The sequence below is a fragment of the Phyllostomus hastatus genome, unplaced genomic scaffold, assembly GCF_019186645.2.
Source record: "Phyllostomus hastatus isolate PE091 unplaced genomic scaffold, TTU_PhHast_1.1 phas_contig_244, whole genome shotgun sequence".
In the NCBI taxonomy this organism is placed as follows: Eukaryota; Metazoa; Chordata; class Mammalia; order Chiroptera; family Phyllostomidae; genus Phyllostomus; species Phyllostomus hastatus.
In genome coordinates this window covers 2,389,106-2,414,250 of record NW_025333796.1, presented here as the reverse complement: position 1 = coordinate 2,414,250, position 25,145 = coordinate 2,389,106, and the positions used below count along the sequence as shown (strand labels likewise).

Here is a 25,145-nt window from a genome sequence, read left to right as displayed (position 1 = left end):
TGGGAGTAAATTCGGCATAAAATAAATACTAATAAAAATAAAAGCAGGGACAAGATCTCTTTCCATGATGAATTGCTACAGACAGAGGAACAGCCCATCACTAGTGTCTTTTTGTCCATTGATACTTCAGAAAAGAGCACCACTATGGAAACCACCTCTCTGAAATGCAGATCAGCACAATCTCACCTCCCGATCACAGACAGCAAACCCCTTGGCCGCCCCCTGACGCGACCTCCCATCTCTCTATTCGAGTTTGGACAGGTCTCCAGTGTAGGAAGGGTGAATGAGCAGGACATCAATCACTGTGGGATATTAGCACCGCCAAGATGTCTTTAGCAGGTCAATAATCTTTTCACCTGCGAAGGACTTTATCAGATCCTGTCTAAAGCTGGATGAAAGCTCCGCATTAAGTACTGCTAACAATCGACAGAGTGTCTCGGCCACACAAAGCCGCTCGCTTCCTCGGGGGCGCACTCTTCAAGGTCACCGTTCCTGCGGCCTTCCAGAGTGACAAAGGAGCATCGCCTGCAGCCGAACAAGCTGTCAACACAAACTTTGTCATAGCTCAGATAAAGAAACTGGCAGACAGTGATAATCGGGTCTAATTTCACTCCCTCCCGAGGGAGGGACGAGATCTCTAACTCTAACCCATCCGGAACCGGCGGCAGGCAGCCCGCAGTCCGAGGCGGACAAAGGGGAGGACTCACCGTGAACTCGTCCAGAGGCTCATTGATCTCGATGTCCAGCACCTCGTCGTTGTACAGCGGCTCCTCCTCGGGCTCCTCCACGTACTCCATGTGGTCTTCGGCCAGCTCGGCCTCCTGGCCCTCGTACTGGCCTTCCTCCGGGTACTCGTGAGCATACAGCGCAGACCCGTCGGCCTTGGGGTAGCCCAGGTCGTCCTCTCCTTGCTCATACTCGGACTCCTGCTCTCCGGCCTGGCCGTGCGTGTGGTCGGACAGCTCGTAGGATGTGACCATGCCAGAGGTGGTTTTCAGACTGACGGTGACGCCCTGAGAACTACAGAGGACAGACACCCAGAGAGAGGAGCCAGTCAGAGTGGAGCTCGGAACTGAGTCCGCATGTCAACGCAGTGGTAGACGATGAACCTTGAAGGGGGGAGAGCTATTTCAGCTCTTGTGAATACACACGGACTCCACCAATGGCCGAGCCAGAGCCCATGCTCAGAGCCGAGCCGGCATCACACGCCCCGACGAGACAGCACCCGCCCGATCAGCAGCTGCAGGTTCTCTGACCAAGAGCAGCAGACCGACCAGACCAGAAAGCAGGTCTGACCAGCAGAAGCTCAGGACTGAAAGCAGAAAGCAAATAGAGTGTATTTCACTCTAACCACCAGAATGGAAAAGATGGCATCTGCTTTCTTTTTTTTTTTTAATAAGATTTTATTTATTTATTTTTAGAGAGGGAAGGGAGAGAGATAGAGAGAGGGAGAGAGAGAAACATCAATGTGCGGTTGCTGGGAGTCATGGCCTGCAACCCAGGCATGTGCCCTGACTGGAAATCGAACCTGCGACACTTTGGTTCGCAGCCCGTGCTCAATCCACTGAGCTACACCAGCCAGGGCTAGCATCTGCTTTCTAATATTTCAAAGGAAAAAGTAGGAGCATTGCTCTTTAAACAGAAAACCATAGATGGAATTTTTTTTAATCTATGGTGCAAATTATAAACTCCTATATAAAAATATTGAAAATGGAAGTAAAACTACCGTTCAATATTCAAATACATAAAGTTTACTGTAGTCACAAATACAAAAAACATTACTTCATTATTTCTGAGTAACATACAGGGGATTTTAAAACTGCAAAAAAAAATCATATTCTACCTATTAAGTCACAAAAGCCAAATACCACCTGGCTGGTGCGACCCAGTGGACTGAGCACCAGCCTGAGAACCAAAGTGTGGTGGTTCAGTTCCCAGTCAGGGCACAGGCCTGGGCTGTGGGCTGGGTCCCCAATAGAGGGTGTGTGAGAGGCAACCAGACACTGATGTTTCCCTCTCTCCCTTCCTTCCCTTCTCTCCGAAAATAATTTTTTTTAAAAAGTGAATACCAACAATAAGATGTAAGATAACACCTAAAATGCAAGATTTTGCAGATAAATCTAAGTCCTACACATTAAGCACCTAATAATAACAAAACATTAAATGCACCTCACAGACATGTGGCTTAAAAACTGGACAAGTGTGTTTCGAGGGCAGCCCACGGTGTGATGGTGTCTGGAGGCGGAGGCTTCTGGAGGTGCTGCAGGTGTGAGGGTGGAGCTCCATGATGGGATCAGTGCCCCTATCGTCAAAGGAACCCCAGAGGGCCCCTCAGCCCTGCTGTCCCGTGTGAGCCCGGTGAGAAGGTGCCCCCTGAGCACGAGGAAGTGGGTCCTCACCAGAACCTGAGCAGCCCCGCACCTCGAGAGGTGAAGCCTGCCGTTTACGAGCCGCCCAGGCTGCGGTGTCGTCACGGCAGCCCAGGCGGACCACAGCAATTGTATTCAGACGTCCGGCTGGAGTCTGAAGTAGAAACCGAAGGCATGTCCGCAGTGGCAATTCCCAGACGGCAAACAGCCAGGTGTGACTCACACCCAGGGAGCACAAGTCCGGATGGGGGGCGGCGGCGGCGCCCAGCTTGGGAGCGCAGCGGGCAGAGGGGCTCCTCTGCGCCCTCCGGTCACCGCCACAGGCCAGGCCGTTGAGCGCGCGGCCAGCAAGGGTCTCATGGCCGCTCTGAGCAGGAGGCCGTGCGGGGCTCTCCTACCGGAGCCGCGCTGGTGTTCCACTCACAGTGCGGCCCGAGGCTGCAGGTCACACCACACGAAGCTGTCCCTAGTAGAGTCTCGGATTTCAAACAGTCCTTATCACCTCAGCTAAAGAAAGAACACTTCTAAGAAGTTAACAGTGAGTACCTGAAATTTTCTTCGTCTTCATTATCACTCTGTAAAAGATCATCGTTCAGCTCTTCATCTGACAAATCAGATTGGTTCTAATTAAAATAAGAAATCTCATTAATGCATGTCACTTCCATAAAAAGACGTGTTACAAAAGTGCAAAATCATGTTGACTGGATTGTTTCCAACCTTGCTATGAAAACATTTGCCATTCAGGAAGTTTTCACGGTTGCTACAAGCAGCGACAAAATCAAGAAATCCTACACAGAGCGCACTGGCTAGCCACCCCAGGCTAGTTTTTAGATGCAAAGTCAAGTAAGTACAGAAGCAACAAGCATAATGATCATACTTATTCTAATTCTAACCAAAAAGGGGGGAGGGGTAAGTTTTTGATGACATCCCACAAAAATGTTTGCCATGCACCTACACAAACAAAATGGTATTCTTAAGACTTCACTAAATTTAACAATTTTAGTACCCAAAATCTAAAGACTTTTTAAAGAGAAAGAAGAGGAGAACTCTGGAAGCGAACAGACTTTAGACAGCTGGGTCACCACCCGGAAATGGCAACAGACTGCACAAAGGCTCCAACCAGGGGCGTGTGGGGACACTCGTGCCTGCTCGGGTGCTGGCCCCGCTCCCGACGCCCCACGCCCTCAGGCGTCCCTAACAGAGGCAGCCCGGCGACTCCGCCCACTGGTGAGCTTTCTCTAGGTCCAGGTTTTAAGTAAAATACTCACCGGTATCTTGGACAGGGAGAAGGGGCCAGGTCACACTTCCCTTCCCTACGTGACACTATTTCTATGGGATGGACAAATTACCACTGCCCCTCTAAAAGACAATCAAGGCCCTGCTCCCACACAAACACTGGGGCGGGGGAAGACTTGGTTTGCTGCTTGAAGATGAAGGAAACAAAGCAGCCTTTTCCTGGCATCTTTATAGCTTATAAAAACAGGCTCCTTCATACCCGTCTGTATAGTCTCCATTACAGTATTTTTGATGAAAACCAAAAACCTATCATAACTTTTTCCATCCTCACCAGAGTATATGCTGAGTCACCTGAGAGAGAGGAAGGAGGAGAGAGAGAGGAACTTCCATCAGCTGTCCAATCAGAGTGCTCCCTGAGCGGACACTGAACCCGCAGCCCAGGCCTGCGCCTTGACGGGGCATCGAACCCTCAGCCTTTCGGTGTGCGGGTTGTATGACGGCCAACGAGTCCCCCAACCAGAGCAAAACCACGTCAGTCTCAGTGCAGTTCTGACCGGCCCCAAGGGCCCCACCTACTCGCGGACACTAGAGTCAGACCAGACACAGACGCGGTGGCTCGCTCACTCGGAGGGAGGCTGGCGCTGGGGGGAACGAAGCAAAGTGCTCAACAGCCCCAACGAGGCTCGCCCAGCTGCCTGCACACTGGCCTCCCGGCTGGGCCGGCTCTGAGCGGCAGGACCGCACCAGCAGGTGTGAACGGGGTCTGCCACGGGCGACGTGAGGTCTGGCTGCCCAATCCGTTAGCTCACGAAACCGCTTTCAGGAACTCTGTATAAATTAACCCTCAGTGAAAGCCAAATTTCATTCAGTCAGAGGCTGCTTCCTCGAGTTTTTCAGCTGAACTTTTCTTTGCCAAAAATCGGTGCACCAACAAATTATTCGCCAAGCAAAAACAGGAATACGCTTGGTCATGGACCCCACAGCAGTAAGCGTCAGAAATTCTGAGCTCTGCAGATTCAGCCGTGTCATTTCTGAACCTGATGAGTTCACAGACAGGGCAGACAACAGTCCCCGTGTCCACTGTACTGATAGGGCTGGCACGGACAACCAGACTCAATCCTGGGGCCCCAAACTCACTTCCCACTGCCTCCCAAAGAACTGGGGTGAGGGAGAAGCCAGGGCAGGTTCTGCTCAGGATGGTCTGCCAGAAAGCAGGGCACACAGAGCCCGACAGAGTAAGAGGCAGCGGCCAGGCGCGCTGGTGAAGCCCTTCTCCCAGGCTCACCAAACAGTTAGCCACACCTCCCACGGTGGGCGGGGGGGGGCGGCAAGGAAGAGAAAGGACGGTTCTCTCCAGGGGGTCCCCAGGACTCCCAGGAATGCAGGAGCCTCCTGGGGCAGCAGGGGTGCATGCACGGGGCAGCAGGTGTCCGAGCCCGGAAGAACCCGGGTCCAGGGCCAGCCGCCGCAGAAGGAAATCTTTGTAAGATTTATCTTCATAAGGAGCGCCAGGCGGAGGCCCAGCCGGGCAGGAGCCTACCACCCCCACCTCCGCGCTCTTCCACCAGCTCCCACCGGGTCAGGCCAGCCTGCCACAGCAGGCCTCCGCAATCTCTCCATTTCTGTCCCGCATGCAATGTAAAACTCGACCCCAGTCCCTCCCTTCTTGACACAGAGAGACCTGTCCTCAAGCTGTCCCTGTCCATCTGACATGCTTGCTACACGCAGCACGTGGATTTGAGTGGAAGGAGAAGCCATCACTCGCTCTGGGCCGCCTGCGGCCCAGAATCTCTCTCCAGACGACAAAGTTACATCTCTATATCTTTCGTGGGAACCCGAGTGGGGAAAAGGCGGCGGTCGGGCCGCCAGTGCCCCCGCCACCTGGGGTCTGCTTGCAGACCTGCAATGAACAGGCTAGGAGGTGCCTGGCCCAGCGGCCAACCTCGTCAGCAATCAGACAGAGAGCAAACCAACCAGACATCGTTTTCCATCTGCCACACCACAAAGACTGTTTTTAGGTGACATCGAAGCTGGGAACGAGAAGGTGAAAGACACCCACACACGGGTGCCGGGAGCGGGAAATCTTCCTGGGAGGCAGCCTGGCAACAGGAGCCAGGCAGCTAAAACCCGTGTGCCCTCAGGCCAGAGACTCCGCTTCATGGAAACCACCCGCCCGAGGAAAGACTCTCCGATCTCGGCAACACCTGCGCAGTGAACGCCATCACCGTGCCTGCTCACGTACCGGAGCGTCACTGTACCATCTGAGGCTCGCGTGGGGATAACGCGGGGGTGGGGGGTGGGGGGTGAAGATGAGGCCTTCGACTAAACCTTGCTGACGCAGGTGACAAGTGCATGAGGTCCTGTGACACTGTCCCCTCTTCTTCTGCACAGGCTTTAAATTTTCCATTGAGAAGGTGTTTCGCCCCCCAAAAGTCATAAGCAATTAGCCGGAAACAACCCCAATACACATATAAACAACTAGGTATACCACAGTGTACACAAACAAGGAAATAATATGTAGCCATTATAAAGTACTTTAAAGTAACATTTAGGGACAACAAGCATTGATACAAGGATACATTTAAAAGAAACAATGTTTTACGCATATTTTTAAGCACAGGAAAAAGAATAAAAGGAGTCCTAGTCAGGTGGCTCAGTTGGTTGGAGCATGGACTAAAGGGCTGTGGGTTTGATCCCCGGCTGCCGTGTGGACGGGAGGAAAATGATAGATGTTTCTCCTTCTCTCTCGCCCTCCCGCCCTCTTCCCGTGTCTGAAATCAATAAACTGTAGGAGGAAAGAAAACAGGGCAAAACCTCGGTCATGAGGGTTCACCCCTATTTCTTCATCACTTGTTTTTGTATTACTGAACTCTAACTCTTACAAGGTACAAGGTATCTATTTCACGTCAGAAAGGAGGGGACGGAGAGAGGAATGCCAGCCGCTGTTAAAACTAAACAAGCCGCCGCGCCGCCCACGGCGGAAGAGACTGGCAGAGAGCACGGGGCTGGGGAGCCGCCTCTCCGACCGCGAGCAGGCAGGACGGCCCTGGTGCCCTTAGCACCCCACACGGGTGGCATCCGCACGCCAGGGCATGCAGGGGCGGGGGGGCTCCCTGGTGGCTTTTGACCTCCCAGCCTGCTGTATCCCCCGACTTCCGTGAGACCAAATGGGTCTGCAGGTAACTAAAGTAATTCTTATTCAGAGTCACAGGTGCTGGCAGAGCCCCTCGAGGGAGAAAAGGTCAGGGACGGCCAATCCTAAGGCACTTGCCGGCCAGGGTGCAGTAAGAAACAGGACAGAGGCAGGAAAGTGACTTCAAAAGGACCCCACGACACACTCACCTCCCAGAGACAGTGCTGATAGTGCAGCACAGCAAGTTACAAGAAAGTGGCACGCCTGTGCTTCTCCTAGTACGAGTTCCTCAGCAACTAGACTACAGATGAGATTACAAGGAAAACCTAATCAAATCTGACAAATGGCCCTGGCTGGCGTAGCTCAGCGGATTGAGTGCAGGCTTCGAACCTAAGTGTCGCAGGTTTGATTCCCAGTCAGGGCACATGCCTGGGTTGCAAGCCACGGCCCCCCGCAACCGCACATTGATGTTTCTCTCTCTCTCTTTCTCCCTCCCTTCCCTCTCTAAAAATAAATAAATGGATAAATAAAAAATCTGACAAATGATGTGGCCCGATCACCTGAAAGTGTAAGCTTGAGTATAAATGTTGACAGTAAGAAGCCACCACAACCTTACAACTTCAAAATACTAAGTATAAAGAACTAGCGTGTCAATTATACTTCAATTCAAACAAGAACTACCTAGCCCCGGCTGGTGTAGCTCAGTGGACTGAGTGCCAGCCTGAGAACCAAAAGGGTCACCGGTTTGATTCCTAATCAGGGCACGTGCCTGGGCTGTGGGCAGGGGCTCCAGTTGGGGGCGTGCTGCGAGAGGCAGCCAACTCACGTTTCTCTCCCTCTCTTGAAATAATTTAATTAATTAATTAAAAAATAAAACAGCTATCAATATGTAATGAGAATTGCAAGTGTTTTTTCACACTGTTAATAATAAAATGAAAAATTATTATTTCACTTTAATCTTTGGCTTTTTATTTCTATTTTTAACATATGTTTTATTATGTTCAAACTATTTTGGCAGAGTGATACACACACAATATACAAACAGATACACATTAATGATAACAGCCTTCAAGTTTCCAGTTAATCAGAAAGGTTGGGAGGAACTCACACTAGGTTTCAGACCCTCATCATAAACACCAGACTGTCTGCATGTCTGAGCACATTTCCCTACCAGCTCATCTGCAAACACTCCCAAACAGTGAGTTCCAGACCCAGTGTGCCCAGCACTAGCCCCGAATGCTAGGTGCCTTCAAGGCAGGTCGTGGCTGCATGGCTGTCACTTTCTCAAACTCAGTACCTGCTGAAACGCTGTGGATGGTGCAGGAACTACTAAAGGATGCACTGCCTGAGGTGTACATCATCAGAGAATTTACTAACAGCTCTTAGTGCGCTTAAAAAATAATTCAGTTTACCAAATTTTAATCTACACCCAACTTTCTAGTAATGCATCCCAGGCAGAGGTGCATGAGTATTCCTATATTCTAAGTGTAATTAAATTACTACCGTTCACCAATTTCAGGAAGACCCGTATTTCTTACCTTTTTGCCAGAGAGCAAATCTTCTCCGAGTAAGTCGTCTTCCAGTTCACTGGGGAGAAAGAGAGACACAACGGCGTGTCATGATGATACACCGGGAAGTTTGTGGGTGGCTGGGGAATCTGCCCAGGGCTTTCGGGCTTGGGTACTTGCATGTTGTGTTTGCTATACTTTCCTTTATTAACAATGAAAACTTGTTTTCAAATACACAGGGAACACAGGTCCTGTAAGTCCGAGAGGCTTTGCTACAGGAGGTGGCTCTGGCAGACCTCTAAGCTTAGTTTTCCATTAAACAGGAAAGTTAAAAACCAAAACTACTGAGAGCATCAACACTCAACAAAATGCAAACTCTGAAGCAATGGAAACGTGACGAAACACCGCTGAAGGGGAGAGGCACGTGAGTCAGAGTGACTGAGGGCCGTCCGCGTGTCAGCATCTGTGTGTCGGCGTCTGCGTGTCGGCGTCCACAGCCTTCCGCGGCACGGCCACGCTCTGAAAGGGGGCAGCGGGCACTGTCCCAGGACAGGGACTCCAAGCGGACCAGGCGCCGGCCAGAGCTTCTGCGCTCTCCTCGCAGACACACACTCTCACACGTCAGTGAGGGCACACGACGCCGTGCAGAGGACGGGACACTCGCTCATGTTACTGACAGAGACCTGCTGAGGGGCTGTGTGCTGCGCAAGGGGACACAGGCCACACTCGGAGGGGATCTCTATCAGCACATACATTTCCCCGACTGCAGAGAATCCCTAAAATCAATAAAAAGAAGAGACACCCCCAAAACCCACCCAGGTATGAAAGAGCACGGACAGAGGAGAGCACCCGAGGAGCAGACGGCGGAGATACACTGCGCGGTCACTGGGCTCGCGTCCATCTCGGACACAAGGCTGCCAGCGCTGCTTCCTGGGCTCTGGGCTCTGCGTCGGCCTTCCAGGCCAGGGAGACACCCTGGGAGCAGTGGACTGGGCGAGGGCTGGGAGAAGCTGCCCCGACGCGGGGGGACGCCCACTTCCGGTGTGGAGACGGGCTACTCTGTGGTCAGGGCTGCTAGCCTTCAGAGCAGACTTCCCCATCGCAGGCCAAGGTCCCTTTCCCACTTTCCACACAGCTTGTGACTTAGTGAGACGTGTGTGCAGGGGAATCCTCCCCACCTGACAACGCCACCGCCCCGGCTCTGGCCCATAGACTCTGCCAGTCCACCCCCGTCCACCCCTGCTCGAGCCCCTCGCCAAAACTCACTGCTGCCTGAACTGACACCCGCCACTCCCGGGGGCTGTCTGCACACTCTGAGTGCATGTGTGTGTGTGGGCATGCACACGTGCACACACGTGCACCTAAACAGACACAGCACATCCTCATCTTCACTAGGAACCAGGGCAATGCACACTTAAATGGTAGCGAGACGCCACTGAGTGCACGTCAGAATGGCAAAAGCTTTGGCGTCCACCAAATACTGGGAAGGACGTGGACAACAAGAAGCCCGGCAGAGAACTCCGACAATGCTGAGTGCCCGCCAAGCCCGGCCTGTCAATGCAGAGACAGCGAGATGAGACAGCCAGTGCCCGCTGGCCGCCCTGCGCACGGCACAGCCGCTCCCCGAGCACCCGCCCTCGCGCCCCAGCCCACTCAGGAAGAACGCAGGGCGGCCGCCACACTGTGTGCAGAGAGGACCTCTGCAGAGTCACATGGCAGAAGGAGACACATCAGCGTGGACGTGAGCCTGCAGGGGGCGTACCTGTCCCAGTCCTCGTCCGCAGCCCTCCTCCTCCAGGACCGCTCCGCTCCGGGCTTGTCGAACTGGTCGAAGTCATCATCTGCGAGAGAGGCCGCCAGAGTCAGTCTTCCCAAAACAGAGCCCACCCCACACCCTCGACACCGACGCCACCTTTCTCTGGGGGATTTCTGGTATGACACTGTCCACGCATAACTCTTATAAATACTTTTGCCATTTTTAACATTCGAAAACTTTAAAGTACATAGCTACCCGAAGAAAATCAATTTACTGAACAGTACTAGGCATGAGAGACCGCTGAGAGAACCCAGTTATATTTCTGCTACAGCTACCAAAAAGAAAAGAACTGCTGATCTGGCTGACAGCTGTGACCCTCTCTCTAATCGTTATGCTGTTTCCAAATGAGTCAGGGAGGAGGAAGACCCTCGCTAGGAAGTGTGAGGATGACGTAGGAGCTGTGAGACAACAGGGGCACGACACAAGCCACACGCACACAGAGCACCTGGGGTGCCAAAACCCACCCCCGCCATGCGGGTGAAAATCCGAGTGTAACGGTAGCCTCTGACAAAACTCAACAGTTACCCCCCCCAAGCCCATGGAGACAGATCCAGAAACCCTGCGGACACCGAAATCCAGGGAGGCTCAGGCCCCCGTGGGAGACGGCCCAGCACAGCACACACAGCCCACCCTCTGCCCCTGCTGTCTCCCAACCACGGGTCAGAGAACTGCTTTCCGTCTGTGGCTGGCTGAGTCTGCAGACCAGAACCTGAGGACATAGGCTGCCAACTACGTATTTACTGAAACATATCTGTATATAAGTGGACCTGTGAGGTTCAAACCCAAGTTGTTCCAGGATCGATTAGACTTTAAAATTCTTTAGCAGCACCCTGGCCGGGTGGCTCAGTTGGTTGGAGCATCGTCCATACGCCAGTAGGCTGTAGGCTCCCCAGTCAGGGCACACACAGGCTGCAGGTTCAATCCCCAGTCACGGCGCATATGGGAAGCAACTAACCAGTGTCTCTCTCTCACAGTGATGCTCTTCTCTCCACCCCCCACCCCAAAATCAGTAAACATACCTTCAGGTGAGGACTTAAAAAAAAGCAAAAGAATTCTCTAGTAGTCACATTTAAAAAGTAAAAAGCATGAAACTTTAACAATTAAAATTTTAAAATGTATTATTTAACCTAGGATATCCAAAAAAATCATGGTAGTATGTAATCAGTACAAAAACACAAATATTTTACATTTTCTCCACACTACGTATTTTGCACACACAGCATACCTCATGCCATTTCTAAATTTACTTTCATTACCCTAAAATCAGAGACTCGGAATCAAAGGTGTGCACCTCAGACACACACGCGTGCAGCTTGGAGGCCTCGGAAGCGGCAGCGCCCAGAGAGCCCACCCCAGAGAGCCCCCCTGAGGGCGGCCAGGCCAGACTGTGCAGGGAGGGGGGCCACCCTCTCGTCCCCAGCTGGGGCTGCGGGTGCTCTCTGAAGCCCCAAGGATGGAGGACGTCGGCGTGCTTGCCAAGCTGCACTCCCAGCAGGCGAGAGCGCAGGAGCCGCACCGCCCGCCGCCCAGGAAACTGGTCAGTTCCCGCTAATGGGGTGACTGTTGAAGGTCTCTGGAACTGACCCTAAAGGCCTGCATCAAATAGAAAAGAATCACTCGAGAAATTATGAGATTCAGGTGCACTACAGAGATGAAAACCGCAGAGGACAAGTTCTAAAGAAACCATGATTAAAGAGCTAGAGGGAGGCATGACGACAATGGAGCATCAGACAGACGATCTAAACCACGGGTGGCACACACAAGGCCCGCAGCCCAAACCCGGCCCTCCACCTGGTTTTATCCGTCCTGGAACCTTGTCTCTGCCCGGCGGCAGGGCCGAGCTCCTCGCCTCCAGCTAAGGGGCAGTTACACTGACACAGTCCTAAAACTACATTCGGCCCTTGGAAGGCAACTGTGAAGCTGATTTGGCTGCTGGTGGAAATGAGTTTGACACCCCTGATCTAAATAAACAGATCATTAAAAAAAAACAAAGAGAAATTCTGGAACTGAAAAGGAACTGCGATGAAAACCTCAACAGCGGGCCCTCCGGTAGACAAACGGGCAGGAGGACCCGTGAATGTGAGAACAGACTGACAGAGACGGCCAACCCCAACGAGGCACACCAGACCACGCTGCAGTGTGCACGCCTGGCCGTAAAGCGGTTCTCAACCAACTTCAAAGGTCCCCATCGTACAAAGCATAGTCTTGGGGCGGGGGACAAAACAAACAAAAAAAAATCAATAATGAAACAAAAGCTGGAACATTCATATTCACATTAAACAGCAAACACTTCATCAACCAACAGGCCAAACAAGAAATAACTAGGGAAATAAGAAAATACTTTCAGACACAGGATGCAGCAAAACTGATCCTTGGAGGGAAATCTGTGACCGTAAACTTTTTCCTGTTAAATTTAAGCAATTAGTTCAACTCTTTTTTAAATCTGCGGGTCAAACAAAATATGCCTCTGGACTGTTCTGACAAGTCACCAAACCTGTGAGAAAAACAAACAGAATCAAACACTTATCTTCACCGCTCTCCATTCTGCCTCCTGCTGGACTTGCGGTCAAAGCCGCATTTCTCACACTTTCTAAAGGATCTCCGTGTTACTTTTTCTTCCCCCACCAGATCCCACACGTCCTGACACAGGAGGATCCCATGTAGGAAAACACCAACACAGAGTTTTGCTCACAGCTTTTGTCACACTGATACTCAGTGAAGAAGTTAGTACTTAGTCACAATCACCCTCGGCAGACACGGCTAATAAATTATGACACCCAGTTCCGCTGAGGCCAGGAAATCCGTATGCCAGGCCAGCTCACAGCAATCACGTACAAACATTGCTCAAAAGTATACAACCCTTGGCCCCACCCCGATCTGACTGAGCAGGCTCTTTTTTGTCTGTCTGTCGTTTAGAGCCACCCAGTAAGTCTAGCAGACAGCTAGGGCTGGGGATCGCGGGGCCCGGCCCAGCCCTGTCCCTCCGGGTGCACGCTCCAGAGGGGGCTTCACTGCTGTCTCGGCACATAGATACTTCCTGAAGGGAGGTCAGTCCCACGAAAATCAAAACGAGAAGCCGGGATCTTGCCAAAACAATTCAAATACACACTTCTCCATAGAGAGAGACCCCCGCCCCCGCCCACACACACAGAACATGTCCAAAAGCAGTGGCTATGACACAATCCTAAAACAAGGGAATGCAAGGCAAGCAACGAGAGCTGCGACTAGAACTGAGGTCACGAACCCCGCAGTCTTCATTACCCAGCAGGTGCTGCCTGGGCCTCACACATCCCAGGCGTCGGCGCACACCCTCAGCCCCCGGGGTGCACGAGGTGACAGAAACCTCTCCCCAGAGGAGGTCACACTCTACCAGGAAGAGACACACTGACCCCAGTGCACACGGACGTGACCCACTTTACTGGGAATGCCAAAGCAGGGGGTACAGAAGAGGGAGGTGAGGAGGGTGGCTGCCTCATGCAGGGGTGGCCCACCCTGCCAGCAAATGCGGAAGGGGACTCCCCCCGACAGAGGGCGGTGGGGGGTGTTTCTCAGCATGGGAGCTGGCTGACCCCGTGCAGGTGCGCGCACTGGCCGGAAGGTGACCCCAGAGGAGGTAATGAAGGCCGGAGCAGCTCCTGGGAGCCAGGGCCTCAAAGGCAAAGGACTGGAGCCCGAGCTCAGGGGAAAACCCACAGAAGCAGGGGGGACCAGGTGCTGGTGAAAGGGCGAGCGGACACCGCTTCTCTGAAAAAGAAAGCCATCTCGCTTCCTGACGCCCAGTAAACAGGGAAAAACCGTAGACATAACTCAGTGAGATACCGCTCCAGCACCGGGCAGGAAGAGGTTTCCCAGAAGAAGTGAACAGCAGTGGTGGTGAGGGCAGCCATGTGCATGCAGCCATCGCAAGACCCCCCCACTGAGGCAAGAACAAGAGTGTGCATTCTCCCCCACCCGGGGTGCAGAAGGTAAAACAGACGGGGGGAGGGCTGTGACGTGGAACTCGGAAACAAACTCGGACGAGAGCCCCGGCCGCCCCCCACTCTGAGGACACCTGCAGCAGCCCCCCCACCCCCGTCCGCTGCCCTCCAGCGCACCGACAGGCCCTCTCCACCCCTCCCACAGAGCAGAAGTGCCGGAACACACTGCCCGGGTGAGCCAGGGGTTCGAGGAAGGGCGGTGTGCCCCCGAAGACCCGGGAAGGCTAGCTCAGCAGCACAGAGCGGCCGGCACCCTTGTCTGCAGACTCTCCCATGCCCTTGCACTAAATGTTGTTTTAATAAGGGTGTCAATTAAGAATCTAAAATGAACCCAACTCTTTCTCCTGGATTTCTCACGATTTGTTCATTTTCTTGAGGAACCTGGAACTTGCATTAGGATCTTACAGAATATTAACTTGCAACAGGGTTCTAGCAATTGCCTAGTCCAAGGGTCAGCAAACTGACCCCGGGCCACTGCCCGTGTGCGCACATGTGACTGGAACGCGGCGTGCCAGCTCAACCGCCCGGCGTCCCCAGCTGCGTCCAGGCCTCGCGGGCAGAGGGGCGGCACAGACGGCAGGGCACACGCGGAGCCTGCTCCGGGCCTGCACCCCGTCGGCCGGTCTGCGCTCTCCTCCAGCGCTTCCACCTCTCTCCTCTCCTGGCACACGCGAAGTGATTGCGGTCCTGAAGTTCTGCGCACACCAGAAAAGAGTATTTTTGGCCGATCTGACAAAAGTAAGTTTAGTCTTGATTCACCAAAATAATAGTAACGGCAGCCTACCCTTTTTGCTCCAAAATGACTTTTTAGAAAGCCAGGCAGGTGCCTATATTTGTGTATAAGGACTTCTGGGACCAAGGAGTAACCTTATTATGCAACATGACCAATAAGGTGCAACTCTATCACGTGACCTACATACACAGGTACAGTTCAACCAGGGCACCCACTCCGGACAGACAGCTACTGTGCCGGCTGCTGTCATGTTTCAGTTTGACAGTCCGAAGGGGAAGAGGTCCCTGCGCCTGACTGAGGGAACAGGCAGGTGCCGCGTGCCTTGAACCCTCGGCCAGCACACCGGCTGACACCCACCGCTGCGGTGCGAGGTTCTCGGCCGTCCTCCGCGGGCCTCACAGGATGCTCGTGTGTTCTGAATCGCTACCAGGGTCAAAATTCCCTATTTCACTGGAGAGGACACCCAGAGCCTTTATCTAAGTACTAACTAGGAAAAAGGGGCAGGGTAACAACCAAGCTCTTGGGAAGTGAGCACATCGGCCCTACAGTGCAACGCTCAATTCTGAGTGGCCAAGCAAAACTTTCAGACGATCTCACCCACATACCATGCTGCTGAAAAAATAATTTCCAGGCATTGTTTTCAAACCTCGCACAGGGCCCTGGACAGACCTCGAGCAGCACGAGCGTGGTTTATGCTGCTGCATGCCGGGCCCCTGTCTGCGCGGCAGCAGAGCCACCTCTTCCTGTGCCGGGAGACCAGTCCCGGAGGGCCCTGAGGGTGGCAGGGCTCTGCCTCCACGGGAAGCTGCCAGGCTGACCCCGAGCTCCCTGCCCTCCTGGGCAGCCTGCAAAGGGCAAAGTCTGAGCCCGGCCCACTGGGTGTTCCCATCGTGACTGAGAGTCTAGAGGTTTCTTTGCACATGAGTCTAGGCTCTCCGTTTTGAAAACAAACCCTTCTGAAATACTGAAGGTCAGCTGCTGAACTGTTAGGTGGGAGAAACGCCGAAGACGGGAGCAGGCCCCCCTACCAATCTCTCCCCCCCTCCCAGGCACGGTCACAGAGGAGCCTGCAGTGGCCGCTGCGCTCACCGTGCAGAGCTGGGACCCACACTTCCCGGGGCTCCGCACCTGCAGCCCGGGGGGTGACGGGCGCACGAGGGCCATGGCTGACAGATAAAACCCAAATAACGCCAGCAACACTGGACATGGGGACATGGGCTCCATCTTCCTTCAACAAGGTGGCACTTTCACACTGGTCTTTCTCATTTAACCCATCCCAAGTCCTCCTTTCACGGAGGTGCAAACCGCAGTTACACAGCAAACCCAGGTTCCGACTCAGGTCTACCCAGAGTCTCGGCTCTGCAGAGCTCCTGAACTGATTTAGGAAGCAGCCTCGGTAACACAGCCTCTGATTTCCTACACTGAAAGGCGCTAGGACCCCCCGGTGCACAGGGGACTGCCACATGGAAGGGGCACCTGCTGAATCTCGTGGGCGGAGTCGCTCTGGCGTGCAGCTGCGGTCTGGTGGCCTGCAGGACGAGTGCTCTTTCCCTTAGGTTCCTTTTGTTAATCCACTTATTTGCCAACGTTTTTAAAATAGAATTCATATAAGTATAGAGTTCCACTTTCTCTCAAAAACAGGAGGAAAACATCGAAAGGTCTAGAACAATGTGCCCACGTTTGCCGCAGTGGATGGGCTGCAGGTGAACGGCCCGGGCCAGAGAGGAGGAAGGCTCTCACCAGGGCCTTGGCGAGGGCAGGCCTCCGGGGCTGGGGCCCCACTCAGCCCCCGGAGAGCAGCCGCGGGTGCCTCCCCAGGCCGCAGCCCCGATCCCTGCCCTTCTCCCGTCTTTGCTGTCCTGTCTTTTACCCGACCTTACGACCTACCAAGGTACCTACACTTCCAAAACAATCTCAAGGAACTGCCGCACCAGCCTTAAGCTTTTTACATAAATGAGGCATCAAAATCCAGTAATGAGTTTCAAAAGCCGAAAACAGAGAAAATGAAAGGCAGAAAAACAATAATGAGGAAAATTCCCAGAACTGAAGCATTTCCAGACTAGGGAGCATGTCCACCAAACGCTCAGCACAATGGAGACAGAAAGACTGCCAGAGGCAGCAGGAGCTGCGGCAGGGGGCCATCAGCCGACCCCTCCAGGGCGGACCTGAAGGCAGGGCACTGTCCCAGAAAGCACCACAACTCATGCCAGGAAGCCACCCTACCTCCTGAAGAACAGGACAGCATGTGCGCACACAAGTACAAAGGAAGACAAGTACAAAAGTCTCGTCCAATCATGAGTGAATCCTGATATGAAATCAACGACACAGGAACAACAATAAAATGGAGAACAAGGTCTCAGATCCAAGAATGCAGGGCTGGTTCAGCACTGGAAATCTATGAATCTGCTGCACTGCATCCAAAGGTAAAAGAAGGGGGCCTCATAAAGCACCCCAATAAATGCAGACAGCGCATCTGCTAAAATTAAAAATCCCAACTAAAAAAAACAAACTTTCTTGGCCCTGACTAGTGTGGCTCAGTTGGTCAGAGCATCATCCCATAACCAAAAGGTCACAGGTTCGATTCCCAGTCAGGGCGTGTATGGGAGGCAACCAACTGACACTTCTCTCAGGTATCAGTGTTTCTCTTTCTCCCTTCCCCTCTCTAATAGGAAAAAAATGTCCTCAGGTGAGGATAAAAATAAAAACTTTCTTAGCTAACCAAAAGTATCAGAAAACCACAGAAATACCATACTCAACAGCAAAATATTAAAAGAATACTCATTAAACTCAGGAGACAACGGCAAGACAAAGACGCCTGCCATCACCATTATTCGACATTACATCGGAGGGCTGGACAACGAATGCTTCCAGGACAAGGAGTGCAAGAAAAAGGAATGATAGAAATATTAGAAGAGACTGCAGATAGGACTGTGACTAGAAACTCTAAAGCACCAAACTATTAAAACAAAATTCTAATAAGCCAGTTGTCTATAATTCAATTACAAAAAATAAACTTTTCTATAGATCAGTAACAGATTTGAGAACAGGAGAAACAAAGCTGCACCATACCTGACCATGAAAACGAGTATGAAACATCTAGGAACTTAAAGAACAGAAAACGAAAGGAGCGTGAAAGGAAAGCTGCGGCAACGGCAGTCCCCCTGGGGGCGAGTCTGGTGCTCTGTCCCGTGAGCCCGCAGCCCCGAGCAGGCCGGCCGTGAGCCCCCGGCAGGTGACTGACAGGCCAAGAAAAACCACCTGACACATTCTTACTGCTGATGGAGGAGCCCACTGGGGAAAAATACTGATCATCTCCAAATTACGTTAATAAACCCGAATGTGATCCTAATAAAAATTTCAGAATTTTTTATAGAAGATAAATAACAATTTTGAAGTTCACTTTTTAAAAAGTGCACAGGGCTAATCAAAAACTTCCCTAAAAGAAAATTCTGTTTATTTAACACATACACAACGAAGCAACAATTTTTTAAAACTACGAATGGGAATTTATTATAAAGGTGGAGAACATGGAGAATTCAGTAAATCGTATCAGAACCGTCAGAGGTCCCAAAGTCACACCATGCCAAAATAAAATCCCACGTGAATAAAAGCTAAAAAATGTTTGAAAAGTAAAAACAAAGAAACGCAGAATATTACAGGATAGAGAAGCTTTGAGCATGGCAACGTCACTACGAAAAAAATTGCGAGGAACATAGAAAGAGCCCCGGCTGGTGTGGCTCAGGGGACTGAGCGCCGGCTGCCAAGTCAGGGCCGCGGGTTCCACTCCCGCTGGGACACACGCCTGGGCTCCCGGCCAGGGCCCCGGTGGAGCGCACGAGAGAAGCGACCGCGCGCTGATGTTTCTCTCCCTTACCCGCTCCCTTCCCCTGTCTAAAAACAAGCGCAATCTGTAGAAAACATAAAGAAAGAACTCTTTAAAAATAAGAAAAAGATCAACCGCTCAACAGAAAAAAATAAATAAGCAAAAAATAAATACAATGCATGGAAAAAAGATATAATTTCACCAGAGACTGGAAAAGAAATACGTTACCACACTGAGGCTATCTTTTCCGTCTCAAGATTATCAGAAACATGTAAAAGTCCCACCCTGGCTGGGGCGGCTGGGCGGGGCGGGCGTTGTCCCAGTCCGGGCACAGGCCTGGGTTGCGGCCACCGCCACGGCCCCGGCCCCCGTTGGGGGGCGCGCGACAGGCAAGCGATCCATGTTTCTCTCCCTCTCTCTCCCGCCCTCCCCCTCTGTAAAAATAAATACGTGAAGCCCTTTAAAAGCATATTTTAAAAGTGTCTGGGAAGCGGGGCATCTCCTGCACGGCCAACGGAGAAGACCAGCGGCACCACTCTTCTGGAGGGCCTCACCACAGCGGCTACGACCACCGGCTGTAACTCTCCGCGCATGCGCCCACGCGAGGAGGTATCCTTCCGCCAAGCCGCGGGCTAGCTCGCGGCCGCAGACTTCCGGCGCCGCCCTTTCTACGGCACTGACCGGGCCGGAAGGCCCAGCGGAGAGGCAAGCCCCAGCCCCGCTGCCGGCGTGGACACGGGAGCTCCAAGACCGGAAGCCTCCGGGCCGGAAGCCCTGGGGCCTGCCCACCAGTGAGCAAGGACCGCGGGGCCACCGGGCTCCAGGCCACTGTCCGAGGCCACTCAGCTGCGGAGGGGCCGCTGGGAGACGCCGCCCGCCCAGATGTCCCGCCGGGACAGCGGGGCCTGGGCGCAGGCCCCAGGGGGCACGGCGGCCCTCGGGGGGACCGACCCCCGGGGTGGGCCAGGATGAAAACAGGGCAACGGCCGAACAGCAGCACACACTGAAGGGAGCGTCGGAAGCAAAGCAGGGGGCCGGGAGACAGACGGACGGAGCGGGCGGTGGACGTACTGGACCCAGAACGAAAGCTCGAGCGAGCGGCTGGGGCCGGGCGTCGGCGGGGCCTGCGGCCGGAAGAACGCGGGGAACCTAAAGGAGCCCACGCCGCCCGGGCTCGGGCTTCCCGCGGACACCAGAGAGCTCTGCTCCCCGTGTCTCACGTCCGGCAGCGTGAGACCGGGAGGCCGCGTCCGAGCCCCACATCCCGAAGCCGCTGGCCCTGGCCTTTGGGAAACCCCGCCGTCCACGCGAAAGCGCCCCACAGGCCACCAACCAGTGAAGAACACCGTAAAGCCACAGGAACGCGCGCCCTGCCCCGGACCGGGCGGCCGCCCGCGGGCCGCCTGAGGCCCTCGCTCCCCCTCGCGTCCCTCCCCGCCCTCCAAAAAAGAAAAAATAAAGCCGTGCTGACCCAGGGGCTCCCAGACCAAAACCTGAGAACAAAAACAACACAAAAACAGATATAAACGCAGCACGACGACCGCCCCCCGCCCGGCCCAGAGCTCCCCGAGCGAGGCAGGCAACCCCCGGGCTTCACGGTGGAACTCGAGAAGCCCGACAGACCCAACTCGGGGAGCAGCGACCTGACAAGCAAGTGGCCCACGGCCCACCCGGCCACCAAGCGACGTTTGGGCGGCGGTGTCCGCGCAGAGGCTTCGGCACTCGCTCCGGCCCGAGCTCCGGGCCGGTGACCAGGCCACGGCAGGCCCCGGGCCGGACACCCGGGGGCGGGGTGGGGGGGGGGGGTCTCCCGGTTCCCAGGACGACCGCTGCCCGCGGACACTCGCGGACACTCGCCTCCGCGCGTCCCGTGTCGGCCTCGAGACTCAGCGAGAAGTCCCTCTCGAGCAGTCCTCCGCGCTTAGGAAAGGGGGGGAACGGCCTCCGTCCACACGACGCGCCTCCGCCAGAAGGTGACTTTCTGAGCCGCGCGAGTCGGGTGTCCCGTCAAAACCACTTCCGCTCGGCGACCGAGGCCGACTGCCCGGGGACGCGGCCCCGTTCTCGGCACCTGTGTGTCCCCGCTCCGCGTCACGTGAAACGCCGCCGTGAGCCGCTCACAGGTCTCCACCAGACCAGCGTGGACTCACGTGGAAGCGCGGCCGGCTGAGATGACCTCTCGGGAACGCCGCCGTGTCACCGGGTCCCCTCCCGACGGCGGGCCTTTCATTCTGGGCTGCACTGCCACCCCGACGCGTCAGCGAAGCCCCACCCGGCGGCGACCACCCCCGCCCGCCCCGGGTCCCGGCGGCCCGCCCCCAGCCACCACCGCTCACGGGCCCTGCGCTCCGAGCGGATGCTTCGGCGGGGGCCCGCGGCAGCGCACGGGGACGCGGCCGGGGCGCGGCGGGCAGGGCCCGGCTGCCGCTCACGTACCTGCGGCGCCGGCTCCTCCGCCCGCTCCTAGCGCGGCCGCCATGCTGCTGCTCCGCCCGGCTTCGGCCGCGCCGCGCCGGCTGGGGGGCAGCGGGCGGCGGGCCCAGACGGGGGACGCGGCGAGCGAGGCAGCGGGTCGCGGCCACTCAGCCCTGCTCCTCCGCAGGAAAACAACAAACTACTGCAACATGGCCGCCGCTCCGCCGCCGCCGCCGCCGCCGCGGTGCACGTCGGGAGGAGGGCGGCCGGAAGGCGCCTCAGCGGCCCGCCCCTCGGAGGCCGCCGCGCCTCCGCGCCTTCTTTGAGAGGCCGAGGCCGAGTAGGGCAGGGAGACGGGCGGGCGGCCACCCTGCTCGGCTCCACAGACCCAAACGTTTGACGTGGACACGGAGCGGCCGCGGCCGTACTTTGGCCCCAGGGTCTGTCCGTCGCAAGCGCTTTTCAGCAGCCGGCGGCGTGCCTTACGGCCGGCGGCTCTCCGGTGGGCAGCGGGAGCGAGTAGGCCGCGCGTGCGGAGCAGGGACCGACTTTAGTTTCTGTGTTGGGACAGTGGGGCGAGGAGCCGGAGCGGGAGTGTCAGCGGCGCGGACTGAGGAGGGGCGGGAGCGCGCGCCCGGGCGGCGTCGGCGCCGAGCGTGGGCGCGCGACCGCAGGCCGCGCATGCGCTCTGCCGGGGTGTGCGGTCGGGCAGGTGGACGCGGCGGGGCAGGTGCGCGGGCCCCGGTGCACCCAGTCCGCCTCTCAGTGCTGCCCTGAGACTCGCTTAACGGAGTTCATTTCTTCCTTTTTATTGAGTTTGCTGGGGTGACACCGGTTAACAAAAGTTATACAGGCTCCGGGTGCACAATTGCACGGCGCACCATGTGTACACTGTACTTACTGTGTGTTCACCGCCCCAAACCAAGTCTCCATCCATCACCATTTATGCCTCGTGCGCCCACTTCCACGGCCACCACCACACTGTTGTCCGTGTTCACGAGTTTCTTTTCTTCCCATTTTCGCTCAACCCCTCCACCCCGGCACCCCCCCTCCTCCACAGCTGCCGTCCTGCTCTCTGGGAGTCTGGTGTCCATGCTGCTTGTCAGCTCAGTTTGCTCATTAGATTCCACACGTGAGTGAAATCATATAATAGTTCCTGCCGTCCGTGACCGGCCTAGCACAATGTCCTCCAGGTCCATCCATGCTGTCGCAAAGAGTAAAATATCCTTTTTTTTTTTTTTACGGCTGAGTAGTATTCCATTGTGTGAGTGTACCGCAGCTTTTTTATCCACTCGCCTACTGATGGACAGCAGGTTGAAATAAGAGCCAGAGTGTTCATTTCTGAGCAGCAAGGATGTCACCAAAGGAGACACTCATAAGTGACGGGAGTAAAGGGCATTGGGGACGAGACGGTGACTTGGAAAGGCTGAGGGCTACTTGGGACCCTGTGTCCGAAGAAGGCGGGTCTGGGTTCTCCGCAGCTGGGGGCGGGGCAGGGGCTGAATGTACCTGGATCTTCAGATACACACAGGCTGCAAACGTTGCTTCCATGACAGTGCGTGTGCGGTGACGGGGAAAGGAAAGGGCCGTTCCAGGCAGAAGGAAGGCTGACAGAGGCTCCCAGGTGTCCGGCGGCTTGTGTGGTTGGTGACTGGAAGTGGCACCTGTGGCGACTGGACTGTTCAATAAAAAAGGCGCTCACTCTCGCTCGATGAGCGGGAAAGGTGTGCGAGGGCCAGAAGGCGTTTTTCTGAAGCCGTAGGGAGTAGGGAAGGGTGCTAATAATGGAAGTTACAATGTAAGAGTTATGTTTAGAGACACGGCATGAGAAAATGCGCAGCATGGAGAGGCATGAAATGGAGTCGCTCACCCCAGTTAATAACACTCCAGTGGCAATCCTAGTAACAATCGCGACATTCCCTGCGGGAGATGGGTTCCTGGATGAGCGGGTGAGGAAACAGTGTAATCATATGTTAATAGTAGCAACGAGTGAACAAACGGAAAACTCAGACACAGACGGCAGTATGGTCAGTACCAGAGGGACAGAGGGGCGGGGGACATAGAAAAAGGTGAAGGGGTCAAATGCATGGTGACGGAAGGAGATGTGACTTTGGGTGGCCAGCCTACAGTGCAACACGTGATACAAATGTGCACTTGAAACCTGCATAATTTTATTAACCCACGTCACCCAACAAATTCAGTTTTTAATAAAACGTTAAAGGAAAAGTTTAAATGTTTAAACTTTACTTTTTTAATTTAAATATTTATTTATTTTTAGAGAGGGAAGGGAGGGAGGAGAGAGAGAGAAACATCAATGTGTGGTTGCTGGGGGTCATGGCCTGCAACCCAGGCATGTGCCCTGACTGGGAATCGAACCTGCAACACTTTGGTTCACAGCCCACGCTCAATCCACTGAGCTACACCAGCCAGGGCTAAACTTTACTTTTGAAAGTCAGTCTTTCTCCAACATTGGACCTGGACGGAATGGGTCACAGGCAAGCAGCTCCAAACGCAGCACATCAGTTTGCAGGGCGAGTGGCGGAAACATCCCAAGGGGTTTCAGAAAACAGAGCACGATGATCCCCAGCAAACCTAATGGTAGAATCTTGGTGAACAAGAGAATTTTACTTTAAAACTTTTCAACTTCTATGTTTAACGCTTTTCATAATAAAGTGTTTAAAAAACATTCCTTGTGTAATAACTAATGTAATACTCATCTAAAACATAGAAGCCAAAAAATGGCTAGAAACACCTTCATTTGATTCAGCTGCATGTAATCACTGCAAAAAATTGTGAGTGTGTGCGTGTGTGTGTGTGCGTGTGTGTGCTGGGCAAGCAATCTCAAATAACTGTCCCCATTGCAGAGCACATGAACACACCCAGACTTAAAACAAATTCCCAAAGATGAATTAATCTCGCAGATACTTTGTAGCTACATAGTACTTCAGGAAAGACAAGTATCTCAGTTGTAAACCACCAGAAACTAAATTTCTCTAGGACAAGAGTCTCCACACCGTTTTGACCCAACGCCCATGGGAAACCCGTCTGAGCTTGGGCACCAAATACTGCAAGGTCTTGACTCTGAGTGCAGGTTTACCAAACCCATTCTTTCCCTCCACCTGACAAATAGCGCTTCCGGTTGGCTTCCTACCTTGTCCTAGAAAGCTGATGAAGGTGGATGGTGAACTGCTATAAAATAACATTGTATCACAAACGCCCTCTGAATGGGAAACTCCTTCTGGTTTGACAGGCATGAATACCCTCCAGACACTTGTCAGGAGGCCGTACCTTTAGGCTCTTTTCACTGCGTGCAGAGATCTAATAATGCACTCAGGTAACTACCAGAAGGCAGACTGGTTGCCAAGGGCGAGGGGCTTCTAAGCCAGAGCAGCTCCCACACCCCAGTCTTCTCACACCTGAGCTCATGCATGGGGGCGGGGGGGGCTCACGCCCACCTGTGTGGACTGCAGCAAAGAGTGCCGGAGGCAGCTCTGCTACCATCATGCAGTGCTTCTCCGTCTCCCTAAGGGAAGCTGCTGCCAGGGGTGACATTGTATGAGTGTAAATGCTAGACCTGAGTGAACGCTTACAGTCTCATCCATGCCCTGAAAATCTAACAGCTTGGCTTTGTTTTTTAGTTAAAAGCGAATACAGAAACTTTCTTCCTCTGTCAACATGACAGGCTCAATATGGAAACTCTCGGGCCCCTCCCTCCCACTGCCAAACAGATTCTGCAGAAATCATCTGGCGTCGTTGCAGTACCGAGTTCCAGAGATTGAAACTCCAAGGGAGCAAGAGAGAAGGAAAAAACCCCAACCCTGAGCGGTAAGCAGCAAGCTTGCAGGAAGGGCAGGTTTCCCGGAGGGAAGGCCCCTCCGTCAGCGCTGCCAAGGGGAAAGACATTCTCGGCCCCTGGCGGGGAGAGAGAAGTTCAGCGCAGGCTCCCAGACCAAGCCCGAGATTCTGGACGGACTCCTTCAAGTGATGCTCCCACGTATTTCACAGTTTAAGGTCAACCAAGCCCTGGCTGGTGTGGCCCAGTGGATTGAGTGTTGGCCTGTGAACCGGAAGGTCGCCGGTTCGATTCCCAGTCAAGGCACGTGCCTGGGTTGCAATTTCTGTCCCAGGGCAAGGA

General features: G+C 54.2%; 1 protein-coding gene across 2 annotated transcripts in view; it reads right to left on the bottom strand.

Moving 5' to 3' along the window:
- Positions 1-21,245, bottom strand: part of RBM33 (RNA binding motif protein 33) — a 73,175-nt gene extending 51,930 nt beyond the window's left edge. For both annotated transcript variants that reach the window (XM_045837788.1, XM_045837790.1), the window contains exons 1-5: positions 21,032-21,245; positions 10,009-10,087; positions 8,277-8,325; positions 2,916-2,992; positions 708-1,020 (exon numbers count right to left, since the gene is read on the bottom strand). In XM_045837788.1, the coding sequence (XP_045693744.1) occupies positions 708-1,020; positions 2,916-2,992; positions 8,277-8,325; positions 10,009-10,087; positions 21,032-21,074 (561 nt within the window). In that variant the 5' untranslated portion in view covers positions 21,075-21,245. The remainder of the gene's footprint in view (positions 1-707; positions 1,021-2,915; positions 2,993-8,276; positions 8,326-10,008; positions 10,088-21,031) is intronic.
- Positions 21,246-25,145: the final 3,900 nt, after the last annotated feature.